At 40.8% G+C, this 18,668-nt stretch overlaps 1 protein-coding gene across 4 annotated transcripts in view; it reads right to left on the reverse strand.

The window, feature by feature from the left end:
- Positions 1-18,668, reverse strand: part of col11a1a (collagen, type XI, alpha 1a) — a 66,689-nt gene that overhangs the window by 14,493 nt on the left and 33,528 nt on the right. For all 4 annotated transcript variants that reach the window (XM_063873975.1, XM_063873973.1, XM_063873974.1 and 1 more), the window contains 22 exons: positions 18,053-18,106; positions 17,851-17,958; positions 17,669-17,722; positions 16,545-16,598; positions 16,128-16,172; positions 15,962-16,015; positions 15,725-15,769; positions 14,560-14,613; positions 13,891-13,944; positions 10,513-10,566; positions 10,135-10,242; positions 8,457-8,546; positions 7,626-7,679; positions 5,237-5,344; positions 5,008-5,115; positions 4,510-4,563; positions 4,269-4,322; positions 3,844-3,951; positions 1,807-1,860; positions 1,674-1,727; positions 1,420-1,473; positions 899-952 (listed from right to left, as the gene is read on the reverse strand). In XM_063873975.1, coding sequence (XP_063730045.1) covers positions 899-952; positions 1,420-1,473; positions 1,674-1,727; positions 1,807-1,860; positions 3,844-3,951; positions 4,269-4,322; positions 4,510-4,563; positions 5,008-5,115; positions 5,237-5,344; positions 7,626-7,679; positions 8,457-8,546; positions 10,135-10,242; positions 10,513-10,566; positions 13,891-13,944; positions 14,560-14,613; positions 15,725-15,769; positions 15,962-16,015; positions 16,128-16,172; positions 16,545-16,598; positions 17,669-17,722; positions 17,851-17,958; positions 18,053-18,106 — 1,476 coding nt within the window. The remainder of the gene's footprint in view (positions 1-898; positions 953-1,419; positions 1,474-1,673; positions 1,728-1,806; positions 1,861-3,843; positions 3,952-4,268; positions 4,323-4,509; positions 4,564-5,007; positions 5,116-5,236; positions 5,345-7,625; positions 7,680-8,456; positions 8,547-10,134; positions 10,243-10,512; positions 10,567-13,890; positions 13,945-14,559; positions 14,614-15,724; positions 15,770-15,961; positions 16,016-16,127; positions 16,173-16,544; positions 16,599-17,668; positions 17,723-17,850; positions 17,959-18,052; positions 18,107-18,668) is intronic.

Raw genomic sequence — 18,668 nt, forward strand, 5'->3', positions numbered from 1 at the left:
ACACAGCAGAGCAAATAGAGCCATCAATGGTGTTTGGTAAAAGTTAAAAAAGCTAATCAAATAAATCTCTGTTGGGTAATTACACAAGCATGCACCTGGATATGGTAAATGCACATGCAATCTTTAGAATTGTTTACATATCACCATAACAAACACTAATTCGAACAATCTACAAACATGGTATTGAAGAGGACTTACACAACTTTGTTTATCATTCACTTCTGCACCATTGTGGCTATCAAAATAGGGTATAAATTAAAGCCCTACAAATAAGGTGTGTTGTTTTTATGCCAACTGCAATCACCGTTCTTTAAGACAGAAGCACCACAGCATATCCTCCTGGTAATTATGTCTTAAGAGTCTGGGAAGAGACTCAATTTGGCAGGCCATGTGGACATGGTGTGCAAAGCAGAAGAGCCATGCTGAGATGAACTAGCAGCCTCAATTTGAGGAGAAATTACTTTCAGTGTGATGAATACACAGTGGCACACTGAAGGAAAAAAAAAGCCTTCTCGTCAGATTGGATTTTGCTCTATATGTGCCTTAAGCTATCCATTAAGCATCTGTTTTCATGCCGATAAACTTCAAATGTATATTGCTGTTGTTGCTGATACTGTTAACTACCCCGCTGCAACAAAATTACATTTTACCAACCTTAGTGGGGTGTACTTTTAAGTATTGTAGAGTAAAGAGCGGGTATTTTTTTTTATAAAGGACAGCTGTAAATAATCATTTGAAATGTGAGTGGTATGTTAAAGACTACGAATCTAAAAAATGTCATACGTAAGCTATAAACACACACATATACATAAACATGATGGCATAAACATACATAAAGGAACACAAACATGAGTTATTCCTGGAACAAATATCCAGATTGACAAACAGTCTCACTTACCCCAGTTCCAGCCTCTCCGGGTTGTCCTGGGTTTCCGGCCTCACCTTGTTCGCCCTGTGGTCAGACAAATGTCAGAGTCTGGACAGAGAAACCTTTACCCTCCACATGGAAGGCTTTCAAATTCACATCAAGTTATTTAAAAGCTATACACTAAGATGGTTCCAACAGTTATCCATATCAGCAAAAGACAGTCATATAACTTTACTAATTCTATTACAGCAGTTTATACAGCAACTGTGCCCCTTTTAAAAGTTGGTAGCCCTTCATTTTTCATATTCCAGACTCATTTAACTGACATGCTAAGGCATAAAGCACTTATAGTGCAGGAGCCTGCAGTAAAATGGACATTACTAGTGTCATGGCACTGAGTCGGACAGAAAGCCTGGGTTTATGAAGGGGAAAGCCTGCTGGTTGTAGCAAAGGGGGCTGGATTGAGTTGGCCAGCAGTATTTCATTCTCATTGACAAACGTCCCATCAGGCAGGCTACAAACACCCTGGGTTGCCAAGTTGTGACTCTTACCTTCTCGCCAACTGATCCCATGGGGCCCACACCACCTGGAGGGCCTTGGGGACCCTGTAGCAGGAAATGAAGAAAGAGATGAGTCATCCTCTATTTGGTAATGGGGTACACTTGATGATATCAAGGCGACACCAGTTAAGACAGGTGAGCTATGGCCAGTAACGATGTAGTTTAACCTTATGTCACAGTCATAAACACAACCGGTAAACTAAGAAAATATAACTGTATCTGTTATCAAACGTATGCATACATACATCAGCTCCACTAGGACCCTGAGGACCTCTGGGACCAGGGGGACCGGGAGGGCCCTGTAGAAAAAAACACAGTGTTTTTAAAGTGCATTAAACAATTATAAAAGTGTTGGCAAGAAGCAGATGAGTGTCTTACCATGGGGCCAACATCACCGTTCTCTCCCTTCTCACCAGGAGGTCCAGGAAGCCCCTGGGGATAACAAAACCCAATAGAGTTTAATCATCAGTGAAGAAATTAATCATCATATGAGCACAAGATGCTGTTGCATGAATAAGCAATTGTTATCTTATTGATTTAAAAATGTTTTTGCTTTTACATGCATTCACATCAGCTGTAACTGCTTGATATTTTCAACTTTGATTTGACTGCGAGAATAATTGTAGTGATGCACTCAAATATTTAATATCTTCCAGGGCCAGAACATGCATAAATGAATCATTTTGAATCCATGTTTTAGCTGCAGTCTAGTCCTATTATCTGTTCAATAAAATATTCAATGAATATATGCTGAGCAAGGTCAAGAACAAGTCCTACTAGATTAACTGAACAGGAGACCTTCAAAAACAGACAATGTTGTGCAGGCAAACTGAAGAGGACTAACAGAACAAGGAGCAGTGAAATTCAGTGATGACACTGAACAAGGAGTCATCTCAATATTTATCCATAGCTCTTTGAATGAGGTACAAGGCATAGAAGGGCAAGCATGCCATGCATTGAAAAGTCAAACATAACCATGAAATATATTTTCATAGTGAAGAACTCATGTATCTGACATTTTCACATTTGGATGTCAGCAGGTTTTAAGCTCCCCTATCAATACTCAGGCAGATCATTTTATTCTACAATGCTTTCCCCGGCTCCGCTAACATGTAATACAAGACTCTTCTTGGTTTTGATTTTCCTTTTGTAGTCAGTGAAGGTTTCATCTTCGCACAAAAGGTCCAGACATAGATCTAGCTCACTCATGCATGGTAAATTAGCCGCTTGGTCAAGACCTCATATGTGCGTTTGATCCCTGACATTTCTTCCAGTAATTGCCATGATTAAATAGCTGTACCCTTTTTCGCCTTCTCTGTGTTTGTGTGTGTGTGTGTGTGTGTGTGTGTGTGTGTGTGTGTGTGTGTGTGTGTGTGTGTGTGTGTGTGTGTTTTTAATTCAGAGGCAGTTTGTCATTAGTCTAAGGTGTATGATTGCAAGGGAGGATATCAAAGAATGCATCCCTTTACATGTGGTTGGACCATAAACTGACTATTCGCTGACCTTTTGTGCATGATGGGCATCGCTATACATCAAAGCTTTGTTTCACATGCCCCTGTCTGTGGGGGTAAAAAGTGTATGTAGCTGCATGCTGATTCCTGCCGTAATAAGAAATCTCATCTGTGGAAAGGTCTCCCCTAGTCTGAGAACATTAGCTGAGCATCTAATTATGCAGCAAGGTGAATGTGCTCAATGAGGAACTGACTATTGGAGCAGGTCAATCCCCACAATTAATGGAATAGCTATGGGAAGTAAATGACTTCCAATTAAAAGTCCATTGACTACAATCCTGCTGAGATAGGATAGTACCTTGGCAGAATGAACAGTAGTTTATGTAATTTCATCAAGACCCCAATCTCTGCAGTAAACTCGTATGGTGTTAAGCTAAAGGAGTTGATCACTAATAAACTAATAATTACAAACAAATGGGCTACTAAAGAGAGGAAAGACCTATCTCGTTAGATTATTATTACAGTGATGAAAACATCATTAAGCCCAGCTGTAGCATGGATTGGTTGTGTGTACATCAAGGTTATCTATTTCTTTTTATCCTTATTATTTTCATTGGGGCTTAAACTAAATTCTTGGTTACCTTACACCGTTAACTACAAAAAGCAAAATGTAGCACAGATGATAATGCCTTTTTCTCATGTGGCAACAGTAGATGGTGTTGCTAGGAAATAAAGGCAGTAGATGGAATCTTTGGGGCTAATGGCTAAGTTAACATACAAAACGCACCACAGATCTGATCAAAGAGTAAACTGCATGGACTGTGTAGGTGTTCTTCCCCCCCCCCCCCCTTGTACAATTAAACCAGATAGTGCTTTCATTGCAACGGGGGATTTTTGTAGAGCATGCTATGCAAAGCAGTTAAATGACAAACATATCCCCCGCAAATGTTTGAATGGCACTGACCTGCAGACCGATTGGACCAGGGGGTCCAGGGAAACCTCTGGAACCTTCATCTCCCTTCTGTCCAAACATGCCCTGCTGACCTCTGGGACCAGGCTCTCCATCACCTCCCTTAAAAAACACAAACATACACACACACATTCACTGGGTCCATTCCTCCCAGGTTTAACAGTTACTGCATGCTCATGAGTTGTTAACAAATAGGTTCTTCTACAAGCTTTCAAAGCACTTTTGGCAAAGATGGTGTCGCGCGCAATTAGTCAAACAGTCATTAAAATATGTGTGTATCGATACGCTATAACACAGAAGACACAGTCAGGAGTGTCTGGTCTTAATCAGGAAATATCCTTTCATTTGAGAGGACTTTCTGTTAGGTTTGTGATGCTGCAGAAATCACACATACGTTTTTTTAGGACAGTTGTACTTACAGCAGGACCTGGTGCACCTATGGGACCTTGGAGACCAGCTGGGCCAGGAGGACCCTAAACACAAACAAGAAAAAGATTACACAAATGTAGAAGCATTTTATGTATTGGGATAAGTGTGTGGTTCTGTAACTGGGCATCTCTTAAGGAAATATTTCACACCACCAACTACTCAATTGCTTCGAATAATGAATGTGAACGTTTGTGTTGTCCATCAAGGAATAAATGGACTCTGAAAACGCACCTGTTCTCCCTTGTCGGCTTTGCTTCCTTTCTGACCGGGCTCTCCAACCTCTCCCTGGAAAGAGAAACACACACTCAGCTCGGATTCGCTGCTTCTCCAAATGCCAACAGCTTGTACAAAAAAGATTGCAGCTTTACAAAAACAACCATTATCTGCAGCTATACCTGTATGAAGGTACAAGTATGGACATGTAAGATTTCACTGTCCACTTCATTGCATTGTTAAAGCCCTCAGTGACACATGTGTGGCAGCTCGGTAGAATGCCATAAAGTGTCATTCAGGGGCCTGATTATTGCAGGAGATGGAGCTACAGTATTTCACTTCAACATCTCACTAATTGTGTTAGCTGGCACATTTGGTTATGAAGATGGATAGGCAAAAGTGAGAGAGACATATTTCCCATGCAGATGGAAAGTGTGAACTGAGTTTGGGAATGGAAAAGGAGTTGTAACTGGGCCAACAACATGTGGTGGGTGGTGGTGAGTGTGGGTGACTGACCTTGTCACCATCTTCTCCAGGTGGACCCTGAGGTCCAGCAGGTCCGGGCAGACCAACAGGACCCTGGACACCATCACGACCAGCAGGACCTTGAGGCCCTTTCTCACCCTATGAGAACAAAGTTTTAATCATTGCTTGAAACACTTACTACAGCAATTCAAGTACTGCTGTTTCTTAGATAACGGAAAGACCTTATGTTGGCAACTGTAGGAAAGAAACAAATACTCACAGGTGCTCCTTTCTCTCCTGCAGGTCCAGGGGGACCCTGAGGGCCAGGTCTACCAGACAGGCCAATTGGACCAGCAGTACCAGCAGGACCTCTTTCACCAGAAGAACCCTGCGTGTGTGAAAGAGAGAGATCATTTATTTCTGTTAGCCTGATTCTAAATATAACCTGAGTATTCTGAACAAAGCCAGAACCCACTAAGTCGCAGTGCTAATGGATCAACCCACACCTACACACCTACATACACAAAGCTCTTTTAAGAAAAGAAAACAGCAAGGGCAGGTGGCTTTTAAGTTCTCAGAAAGCTGTTCTGCTGCTTGAAAGCAGCCAGCATTATCTGCTGTAGGGGAGCTGAAATCTTGGTGGCTCTCTGAGCAGCTCTCTGCGGCTGCTGAAAATGCATTTCTGGATGAAAGAGGCTGCTGCCGCGTATCAGTACTCAGATACGCCTAAATCCATAAGACATGACGGTGAAAAACACTCTACAAGTTCTTGGATATCTGATGCACTCAATGATCTCAATTCATACATGTACACATTTGCACAGTGATATAAAACAATTTGTTAAATGCATTTAGTGAATTTTCATATTACATGAATTCTCCTGATGCAAAGGCTGTGTGGTATTATAGCAAAGTGAATCACACTGCTATCATGACACAACTTTTAGTGTCCCATTCAAAGTGTAACCCTGTTATTTCTCTACAGTGTGAAGTGAGTAACTCTTAAATAAATCAACTATGTATGTCTGGTGACATAAATATGATTTTCATTATGATCTCTGAAAATCAATGAACAACTGCTGTTAACACCTGTATTCACTTATGCACAAGAGTGAGGGACGCAACAGTCATGTCTCAATAATGAGATATTTAATATTAATTCAACTAACGTTTGAGTGCAGGTTACTGTAATGAGTGAATTGTGTTGTCTTGAGCAGCATTTTATGGGTCCAATTGATGCTAAATTAATCAAAACATGTTCAATCAAGATATTGATGCATATGTAAGTGCTAAAGTATCTCCTGAGCGGAACATTAACCACGATACACGCTACGTTTGCCATTAACACAATCCTATTATGCGGACACCTGACTTTAGACTACAATTAATAACATTCATTTCAAACTGTAACATAGTTTTTCAGATTGAGTCATGTGTAGCAGCTGGTCTTTTGTGATTTGACTGTTGTTATACAAATACATGGATTGGTGCAAAAAACAACAACTTCCTGATTAAGAATGAAAAGAAAAACAATCTACTTTGACAGCGGCACCCCGTCACGTCGTGCTAACCTTAGCGATGAGTTTTGTGAAGAAGCTCTAGAGAATATGTGGCAATCTGAGATATATGAACACAGCAGGCGTAAAATGCCACGGTTCAACCTTTTGGGACGGATGAGGCAGGTGCAGCAGCAACACCGGAGAAGACCAGACTCTGTGACTCACCGTATGGCTGTGGGGGTTATGTAGTGTATGTTTGTGTATGTGTTTGTTTGGATCTCTTTCTGCGTGCCAAAGCGCAGTGGAGCAGTTAGTCCTGATACTCAGATTCTCTTTCGCATGATCGCTCCTACGACAAATGGTTGTGTGCACTGGGACAAGAGGAAATTTGGTGATGCTTTCATTGGAAAATGTATAATCAAACACTGATTACGTGACCATGATGGCTTAATGAGATGATGTTTACTACACATGTACTTAGTTTACTACTTTATGCAACTAAATGAAGTTTCTCTGATTTTCTCTCGGCTGACTTTAATGCCATCTGCAGTTTCAACTGTTCTTATTTACATATAAGACCTGCTGGATTTGAAAAAGCAGAGGCTCTCCTTAATCTGCTCGAGTTTCACCTAGGATGATCATGAGCAAGGCATTTAACATAGCTGCTGCAGTGCATTTTCCAAGGACAAGAATGTGTGTGTGCCTGAATACATATATGTGCAACACTGTCCAGCTAAGAAAGATCATACAGCTGACCACAACTTACCTGGGGCAATTGAAGTTTAAGATGAATAAATAAATAAAATATATAACTCTGTTCACAAGTTTTCCTAAAACATCCCTGATGCTTCTGTCTTGGCCGGGTTTCCCTTGGAAAATTGATTTCCTAATCTCCATTGGGCTTAGCCGATTAAATAAAGGTTTAATTAAATAATAAATCATGAATGAAAAGCCAGTTTAAAAATGGCCTGGCAGATAGGCAAGGGTACTTTCAGTACTTTTCCAGGCCAAATTATGTAAATTGCCCTCTGGTGCTTGGCATATGCCGGCTGCACTGAAACATGAAATACACTGCCCAGGCCTTCACACTAAACAATATCACATAATAAATATTAAATGTCTGACGGGGAGGAAAGAAGATACTTTGATTTCAGGTTGAAGTATACTTACAACAGGACCAGGTGGACCTTGGGGCCCCTCTCCTCCCTTCAGACCTGCAGGGCCCTGAGGAACAGAAGGGATAATCACATGAGCTCTCCCCTGACATGTCTGTTGAACATTCTTAATATGGCGCTGCATTTCAAAACCTCTCTCCTAAGATACTAATCGGCCACAGAAAATCCTTTTGAATGTGAGTTTCATTTGCACATGCACAGGTGTGTGTCATTTGTTATTTCTGGTATGATTTGTATTGCTAACATAGCCTTATGGGTAATAGCTGTTGGCTGTGGCTCGGTGCTGAAGTAAATTACAATGGGAGAAAACATTCAGTAGTGCTGCTGGCCTGCAGAGCGTCCTTGACCTTGAGAATGCAGGAGGCACAACACTTCCTCTCCCCACAGTCTATCCCTTTCCAACCACAACAGTCTAATTGCTAACATTTCCCACTTAATAATTTATTAGGTAAATAATAGATTAAGAGACAAACAAAGCACTTTGCTGTTCCCTTGACCTAAACCAGTGACGTTTATTTGCAAATGGATCTCTAACAGACAAATTCCCTACTTCTATAATAGAGGCCCATGATGCATTGTGGCGGTAAAAGAGTGGTGTCGGTGTTGGTGGAGCGATGCATAGGCACGCCTGTTCATTTGTAAGGTGTCACTTTGAGTTTCCTCTGGACCCGATTGATTGCACAGAGTGAATTCCAGGGCTGGTGTTTCTAATGAAGAGAATGGCTCTAGATAGAGGCTGGTTATTTGTTATGTAGCAATGATCTGTCACTTTTTACTAGCAAACTCATGTAAAGGGAAATAGGTTCAGGTGCAGTGTAGCTCTTACCGTGGCACCAGGTAGACCTCTCTCTCCAGGGAAGCCTCGAAGGCCAGGAGGTCCATCTTTACCAGCGGATCCCTGGGGTCCTGGGTCTCCCTTTAAACATAGGCACACATGTTTGGGTTAGAATAAGTGTACTTCAATGTACTTGCTTTAGTCCATGAGTGGAATTACTTGCTAGAATATAAAGCTTTGAAATTAGCAAGAGGGAATAATAACAAAAGAAAAATATAATAGATTATAAACATCCGACAAATATAATGTATACTAATGGCTCTATGCACCCCAGCAGGAACAGAAGTATATTTGTTTTGTAGCTGATATCCATCTCAATGGGCCATTAGCCGCAATTAGTTTGAAGTATGTGTGTTTTCTGTGGATTCAATAACAGTCAGCACTAAGTTCCAACCGTCTCAACCGATCTGCTATTGCTTCAACAGAATCAGCCTCAACATGAAAAGATTTTAGCTTCTAGACTCGAACGAATCCAGGGACAGAATTTTGTTTAAAATGTTTCATAATATATAGAAAATATGTATTGTTTAAAGGATGAAAAGCTCTAACCAAAAGTTAAATATATCAAGGGTGACTGACACCAAGAGGATAAGGACAAAGACTTATTTTGACTGGTATGAGCAGGCAGTGTGCATGCTATAAGAAAAGACCAATAAGACATTTGAGCAAAAACTTTGTTCAGATTCTACAACTGATTGAGCTCACCTTTTCTTAACCCCCACCAGAGAAACTTTTACAGTTAGAGCCAATAGTTGTAGGGCAACCTTGTTTTTTTCTTGGTTGATTTTGAAAACCACAAAACAAGAACATTTTGACTCCAGAAAAAGTGACTTCTGGCTTTGTTTGCTTGCCTTATTTATTGGCAGGCAGACTTCATCTGCAAACATGGAGGCACAGTAGAGTGGGCTTGAGAGGTAAAAGAGGATTTGGGCTCTGCTGCCAAGACCTCCACAAAGTGTCCCTGGCATACAGATGCACAGGACTGAGTGGAGTGGGGAGGAAAGTGGGGCTGTGAGTGGCGGCGGGTTTGGAGTTTGCAGACGGACTTGATTAAACTGTCTGCTTGGCGAAGACAGGAAGAAAATGAAAGCCGAAGACAGGGTGTTTGAGGGAGGGGATGATCAGGGCAGGCTGAGTGCTTCTGGGAGTCAGGTTTTTTTTGGGAGCAGCCCATATTTCTACAAAATGCCTACTGTCTGTTAATAATGGGCACTCAATTGCTGGCCAGGAATAGAATGTCCCCAAATCTTGGCTACTGTACCTCAGCAGTTGTTTCCAGAGACTCATTATATACATACAGTGTTGGTGGAACTCTGGAGTCAGCTGATGTGTATTTTCGGGTATCATTTTTTAGCATATACATCTGTTTGTTTTTTGGCAATTTTATTTAAGCAATCCAGAGAGTAGTCCATTGAGCTTTGCATGAACTCCAGAAACATAACTGTTTGTGAAAGCAGCTGGCCACTCTCCAGAATCTAATCCTGTATGATAATTGCGACTGTGGCAGTCCAGTTCTGTCTGTCAACTTCCCGGGCTTTCTTTTTTAGGATGCCACAAATCTGATACAGCCAATTACACAATCTGAACCCACCCTATTATTAAGACCGCAAACAAGAGAGCATTCATTTCATTGTTGGGAATACTTTTCTCCCCCAAGTACTGAACATACCTTTGCTCCCTCCTTGCCAGCAGCTCCTGGAAGACCCTGCTCTCCGGGTGGGCCGGGTGGTCCAGGGTGTCCTCTCTCACCAACGGGACCTGTCTCTCCGGTTGGTCCCTAAAAGGCCAAGACACAGTAGATATTATTTGCAGTTCAAAAAAGCAAAAAGAGAGGATCATGTCGAAGATCTAGTCCTCACAGGAGAGGTGTTACTGCTGCATTGACACAATACACTGCTTGCTTCACATGTACATACAAATGTTAGCAATGGCCTGAAGAAGCTGTTACAGTGCTTTTCCTAAACAATAAGCATTTGTTTAAGATAATTACAATGTCCTTAAGATGTCACATTCAAAGACGTTTCTTTAAATATCAAAAGTCTCTTACCTGGGGCCCGACGACACCGCCTGGACCTGGTGGACCAGTTTTTCCTTGGAAACCCTGGAGAAAAAAACATCACAAAGGTTTATTTATAGGGTTTATAATATCAAAGTGAAGCACATTGTTAATCTACTAAAACCCAAGGAAAGAAACCAAAGGGATTCCACTGGAATTAGTTTCAGCAGATAATCAGGGAAATATGTTTTGGCTTTGTATTTGTGTTGCTTAATGTAGCAAACAAGGATTCATTTAATAACACTACATTGCTGACTGGTAATTGCCTTTAGGCAAATATACAGTCTTGTGATATATTGTAAACAGAAATCTCTAAATGTAGTAGAAGTTAGAGGGAGAAAGTTCCCATTGGTATGTATAGTAAGCTGTATACACAGGTACAGGGGTGAAAAAAGATGTGTGTAGATATAGTATGTTACACTCTTATATCAGGGTGTGTATCCATGGATGCAGTATTTACTCCGCAAGTAAAGATGCAGGACTGAAAGCTTTCCTGAGAACTGAATAATAGCTTACATGCACTGCAGCTTGTAAACCCCTCTGCCTGTGCATACACATGTGAAACTGGAAAAAGGTTTTAAAAAATATTAAAAAGCTTTGGTAAACTCTGTGATATGGTGATTCACAAATCTCATTGAAATGTTTGCCTGGACATGATTATTAAATATCACATAACACTGTCGGTCATAAATCTTCTCTCTGCTGTAACCACATCCGCTTCCAAGAGCAATACAATAACATAGAACCTCTAAAAACATTATGAATGAAAATCCTGAAGTGCGTCTTGCACAGTTTTCTGTTTCAAACCCTGATATGATATCTAGGGGATAATGCTCTACTGAAGGTCTCTTGCTAGAATGAAACCAAGCCTTCAGGATGCCCATTCATGAAGTTCATGACCTGAGACAAAAGGCCAATATTTGACACAAATGGATCAAGCAGACTGACAGGATGTGGATCAAGTGCAATTGAAAGGAGCCATTACTTGTTTGGCCACTGGACCAAGGGGCTCGCAATAGGATCACCAATTCAGGAAAACAAATCCAATCTCCCTCACCACTGGGAACGGGAGGGCTCCCTACAATGCTAATAACAAGACCCATCTGTCACTCTGCTCTACTTCAAATGAGAGAAGGCTGAAGGCCACAGACCTATGACCAGGTTGCCATACCTGCACAAATCCAGACAACTATGCCATTTGCATTTTGTTTGTTGCACAAGTTTACATTCAAAGCCCATAGTTGATGTGCTTTGTGTACAAAGTAAACAGCAGAGCGGGACCATCCAAGCGAGATACAAGTTCAACATCTCAAGTATCGACTCAAACACTGCAGCACAAAAGAAGATGAACTTATGTCTGCAGGGTGAAAAGCAATCCAATCTGCATTGGTCTTGTCCAAGAACTCAATATTCCCAAAATGGATGGGGTGAATTAACAGAGCAGCAGTGTAGAGATAAGGACAGGCTGGTATCTTTACCCCATTTTTAGTCATCTAATAGAGACCTATCTGCCATATATAAGTTGCTAAATGCTGGTGTAATGCCAGGCATGTAAACATGTAGATATCCATTAGGGACACAGTAAATGCGAAGGGATTAGCATAAAGCAAACATATCCAACTCCAAGGTCAGAGTTTTGGGTGCACACTGACACAGTTTGACTTTGCCACTTGATTTTTGAATACAGCATTCATCACACTCCATACAAAACCACTTTCTAAAGCAGGCACTGCATTTCTATGTCATTTCCAATTATAGTTTATTACCATACAACCAAGCAAGAAAGTTTCCTAGCTTAGAAGGAAAATCCTGGCAGACTTATGACTCCTGTGTTATTGATCATTGTGATGTGATTTATGGATGTGTTTTATTCAACCCTCAGGCCAGGCTGTTACAGCCACAGCCCTGATTCAGAGACACCAATTCAAATCTGTATTTGCACTTCCTTAAATGCAAGTTGTGTTGCCGGGAATGTGTGCCTTTGAGCGTCTTTATTGCCGTGATCTATTCTCATACTGGATGCTTCTGGAGCATGTTCATAAGCGCAAAAATCTACAGCCGTTAACATCTTAATGAAGACTTTATCGTTATCACTTGAATAGCAGCAAAGGAGGGGAAGCACTCGTGTGGGGTATTACCTTATCTATAGGAAAGAGGCAGGTTGAAAGGGAACCTTTAATGATAGAGGCAATGATCTATTGAGCTTTTAGTAGAATGTATTGCCTCGGAGTCTCGTCAAACCAAGGTTCACTGACGCATACCAAGTACAGAGGTATGGCAGTTGAAACAGGGCAATGCAGCTAGATGTGATCACAGACTCAAACTTTGACTTGATTCAGTTTTTTTTAATGTCCCATTGGATATGCCATCTTTTCACCAACAACAACAACAGGTTTAAAACTTGAAATGTTAAAAGCCTATTCTCATTAAGCTCATATTTGCATTCTTTAAACTGCACGAACCACTGTTTTGTGCAGCTAAAACAAATGGAAGTCTACTGGTGTTGTTTACCTCAGTAACCGTATTATTGCTCAACTATTTTAGAGCAAGGACACCTTGTTACAACTGGACAATCTAAGTTTAGCATCCTTCCATTGCATATGTGTAAACTTGCCAATGTAATAAGAAAGAAAAGCTGCACCAGAAAAGGATGATTTCCCAGCTCCCTGGTGTCCATCTCTATGAGATAGGAGTCTGAGCCATCTGGATTTACTCAGACAGAATGCAAAGAGCACGTGTGTGTGTGTGTGTGTGTGTGTGTGTGTGTGTGTGTGTGTGTGTGTGTGTGTGTGTGTGTGTGTGTGTGTGTGTGTGTGTGTGTGTGTGTGTGTGTGTGTGTGTGTGCGTGTGTGTGCGCATGCAAATAGAGACAAGACAAGCAGATAGACTTAGACAATGTTCACAAGGGCTTTGTCCTGAGAGTTATGCTTGAAGAGGCATGCCTGCCCCTTTGGCATCCCTCTGAGAGGATGCATCAGTGAATGTTATCCCCTGCATATAAGAGCAACAGAGATAAGATGTGGGAGAGTGGGAGATTGAATTGAAGTGCAGCTCACTGATTGGAAGGATCAGATCTGTCCTGCAATCGAAAGGCAATTTGAGGAATGAGAGCTAAAAAAAGGTATCGTTGGAGACTTTAACCTGAATAGCAGTGGGTACCATTAACAACAACAAACCCAATGTATGTGGGATTAAGACTAGAGCAATGTGAGGAGATTCATATTTAAAGTTATGAGTTGTAGCTCCTGCAGTGCAAATCTGTCCATGTGTGAGAAATGTTGTTTCATTGAGTGTCTTTCTGAGTTTTAGTCCTGCTCTTCCTCCACTCAGCTGAAAGCTCTAACAGGATAATGCATGTTTAGGACTCACCGTCTCTCCACGCTGACCGGGGTGTCCGGGCAGTCCATCCTTTCCAGGTGGGCCCTGTCAGGTTGAATTCACAACACACACTTTGTAAGTAACCAAGTGCATTCATCTTAAACACATTCATATCTGAAGCGAAACACAGCTGTATGACATTGGCCTTATTGCTTGAATTCTCCAAGCATTGATATTTATTAAAGCAGTTTATTGCAAATGTTTTGATGGCACAGAACAAACATAACACAAACATAATTTTCAGACTAGCCAAGTCATAGTTAGACAACTGGAACACTCTAATGAAGAAATTACAGGTTCTGTTGAAAGGAACAACATCACTAGCTAAGGGCTAACAGCCTGCTATGAATCTAACCTGAATCGATATGTGGAAATTACCACTTGTCTCCTGCCTAGACTGGGGAGTGAGAAAATTGGTTCTGCTTCAGTAAAAGTGTAACTAATGATCCCTGCACAGAATTAGGGTTATTGCTATATATTACTGCACTCAGTGAACTTCTCAAATGCAATAATGTAGACTGACAATGTTTGCAAACTAAGCTAATCTGCCGCTGAGACAGTAGGAGGAGCAGAGTGCAGAAAAGAGAACTTCAGGAGCCATACAGCCTTAATCGTTGTTTGACACTTGGAGTAAAGTATGAACGCAGGAGGAATACTTACAGGGGGGCCCTTAGGTCCAGAGAAGCCCACTGGTCCCTGAGGTCCTTGAGGCCCCTATTTTAGAAAAAAAAGAGTCAGTTATAAAGTCTCTTACTGAGTTATGCAAAGATAACCAAAGTAAACTCTGCTAAATGTTCAGTGAACAATCATTAGAGAACTCTTCATATTGTATCACCTACTGTACAAAGTGAGGTTAGATCAACGAACAACTGGTTGGGAAGGGATCAGACAGTCAAAGGGATGTCAAATTAATGAGTAAATATGAAAGGTGATATTTATTTAATTTGTTCATTTAATAATGATGGTTGGGAGGAGCTGAGATATAGAATGCCAGTGAAAAATGATACAAACGAAGAAATAAATGTTGGATCCACAAACGCTGAGACTCTGGAAGCTGACAGATGTTCATATTCAAAAAGAGTTTTTGACAAATTAAACATTTTGATGAAATGTGTTTTTGGAAAGGGTGTTATTGGGAATCTGTTATATTATTCACATAAAACATTCAGTAGAAACTGATTCAAGCTTTTGTTTACAGGTTCACAACTTTTCAGATAGTCCAGCTGGACTTTCACAACTTTAAATCCCATCCCACCTCGAGTCATTAAGATTGAAAGTTAAAAATTGCCTATCAAGAGCTGCTAGTGTTCTGTGAAACTGCACTTTCAGCCACAGGTAGACTCAACACATATTGTTTAAAAGTTCAAATCACTAGAAATGGGGAATGCTCTTTATCACAGCTATGAGAACCATTGACAATGCAGAGGGATAAAATGCTGCTGTCTTCAAATGAAGGTAGGAACAGGAACACGGCAGCAAGTGTTTCACATGGCAATATGTGTCCTGTGTGTTTCAGTAAGTGAAACACTGTCTTATCTTTTGTGACCAGTAAGGGACCTTAAGGGGACACCTTAAGGGAACAAAAGAAGCATACCTTCTTTACCTTACCACTTTTCTTTTTCCTAAACTTTTGAAGGTGAAGGTTTGACCAGTTTGACATGTACATACTGAATAACTCTTGGATTGAATGATTAAAATCAACTTATATTAGTTTACAATATGTTGAGGTCCAAACATCGTCATCATGTCATTCTTTTGGGGATAATAGGGAAATATTTAAGATATGAATGACACTGAATGGCCTAAGACAGAATAGTAGACTTACTCTCTCGCCAGGTCCACCTGGAGGCCCGTCGTTGCCGGATGTGCCCTGGAACACACAAACAAAACCATCATCACTGAATACTGATGTGTTTCAGGCATGGAGCTTAATAAGAGCAGTAGAAGCATTGTTAAGAAGGGGCTTTCCTTATTTTTATTGCCCAGGTTTTAATTTCTGCTTGATGGAACATATGAAATAAGTGTGAGTTGTGTTTTGTTGTGAGCGCTATAACTCTTGTACCTTGGGACCAGGTTTTCCTGTTGGACCTCTGGCTCCTCGACCCCCACGAGGACCCTAGAGAGAGAGAACAACAAACGGGTCAAAAGAAAATCCAGAAAACAGTCACATTAACTCATCATAACAATGTTGCAATAGTATAATTATGATTTGAGTGAGATATACATACCGTTGGCCCTCTTTGACCTCTTGGACCAGCTTTGCCTGCAATGCCCTGTTAGATAACCAACGGAAAAACACTGTGACATATTCGTTTGAAAAGGATACTTATTTTCACTATCTCCATAATCAAGATAGGCAATGTCATAGTTTACTGTTGAGTACAAAACTTGCCTCATAAACATTTACTCATGAATTTTTAAAATGTACAAGTCTAGAAATGAGGGAGAGGGACTCAAGGAGAGCACATTGTTTCCACAGCTTGTGTTCCCTCCCAAACATTGATTTTGTTATTTTCTTTGCCAAGACACAATACAGGTGCCTTTGTAATAGCAAGGTATATCATTGCGTGGTGTATTTGAAACTGAAACAGGCAAAGTGTGTATTTTCAGTGTGTGTGTGTGTGTGTGTGTGTGTGTTCTCTTACCCTTGCTCCTTTCTCGCCATTGGCTCCAGGGAACCCAGGGAAACCGCTTGAGCCCTGTCAATAGCAGAGGGAGTTATCATGGAGGGGAAATAAGGTGCAGGAGGGGTCAGGGCATGTATGACCTTATATAAATTCCATGATTTAATTTTTAGGATTTTAATTGTTCTTAGAAATATCCTCAGGTACGTTTTTAAATTGTTAATATTATCCTAAATATTCCTGTTAAGTGAAAGTTTTGCACCAAAATCACATTGAAAAACCTTTACCTAGTATCCAAAGAGAATATATCAAAGTAACAATCTTTCCCCACTCTACTTTTTCTAAAATGTTCATCAAGTTGACATAATAGAGGAAGTTTGTCATGCAAGTTCTTTAAATGAACATGAGCACACAAACACATACACAAAGAGAGGAGAACTTCAAAATACAAGGCTTAGCCTAAGACCATCGTAAACACAAGCCAAGGTGACATGTTTTTGCCTTTAGTCAAACTCTGTGAGCAGGGGATTAAAAAGCAGCATACCCACTGTGCAGCACCTCACTACAGGTTGCATTTGGGACATTCAATAAAAAAGTCAATCAATGACAAACCATGACTTCCTCCAAATGGAATAATTCTACAAATCCCTACTGCCAAATAATGTTGAAAACAATAAATATTGCTCTGTCAAACCTTGATTTGATAATGGTTTAATATGTGAGATGCCTCATTAAAAGGTTGTACCAATATTTACCAAAGGCACCTAAAATAATATTAGGTATGCTTCATTTTTAAAAACAGCCATGTTTAAGTGTTGCCATATCAAAGCATGATGTAAAACAAGTGTTTCACAAAAGATCAGCACCAAAGCCGTCCTTCTCCCCATGAATGCACGTAATGTTTATCTGCTTTGACCGTCGCTCTGTACTCAATTGGTTATTTTGAAAAGATAAGTGCCTCACTATGAACACTTTCCAACAAATGTTTTCATGGAACATTTCTCCAGTGGTACAGTTTTGGTCTGTTGTGTTATGCCAGTGTACTCTGATAACTGTCATGCCTCTACAGTTCTGAAGAAAGAGTAGGTGCGCATTTAATAAACGAAAAATAACATCCCTTATTGCGTGAGAGTGTAGTAAGTTACCTTAGGTCCTTGTCTTCCGGGATAACCTGGCAATCCTGGAACGCCCAGTTTACCCTGAGAGACATTAACAACACAAGTCGTCAGTCCAGCAACACAACTTAATCACAAAGAGAGCAACAACCACTCAGACACATGATTCTTGTAACGGCTTTCTATCATCCCTGGTCATTGAGCCCTATTACCTTTTCTCCAGCTGGACCAAGGGGACCTGACTCTCCGTTGGGGCCAGATCGGCCTTTGGGACCCTCAGGACCATCCTCTCCACGGGACCCAAGCATGCCAAGCTCACCCTATGACACAAACACAGAGAGTATCAGGATGACGTGTCAGAATATCTGACTGGACACTTGGAAAGATATTTGTATGACAGATGATCTTCCTTACCCGGTCTCCTTTGATTCCCATATCTCCCTTGAACCCTGGGAAACCATCCTCGCCCTAAAATAAGACAAACATTATTACTGCCAGAAATTGTTTGGTTATTTCATTATATGTTTGCTTATTTCCCACCAAGAGACGTTTTATAATCTTTATTAACGGCAGGAACTAATGAAGTGTTCTGACATTTTGTATTTAATGGCATCTGTTAAGATTTCTGCCTGCTCATGTTCACTCTGTGGATCACAGGGTTGGTGCTGCCCTCTGCTGGCCAGAGAGTGGAACAGCATGTGCAGGGAATTGTGTTCATGCATGTGGAATGTTTCGATGTTATACTAATATCTCATGCTCAGATACGACTATTTTAAAGCATTTTGGCAGTACATTGAAAAGAGATTTTATGCAATAAAACCTTAAATCAAATCAAACAGAGACTGAAGTACATGTTTACTTTAGCCGGAGCCCTTTCTTTTTTATTCTGTCACCTGTCCATGTCCTCTTCCTAATCTGATGCATAATGCCCCACTGAGCATGTTTGTTGCCATCAACTCCCATCACAAAGACCACACACACACACACACACACACACACACACACACACACACACACACACACACACACA

Source organism: Eleginops maclovinus, chromosome 21, assembly GCF_036324505.1.
Source record: "Eleginops maclovinus isolate JMC-PN-2008 ecotype Puerto Natales chromosome 21, JC_Emac_rtc_rv5, whole genome shotgun sequence".
NCBI lineage: Eukaryota > Metazoa > Chordata > Actinopteri > Perciformes > Eleginopidae > Eleginops > Eleginops maclovinus.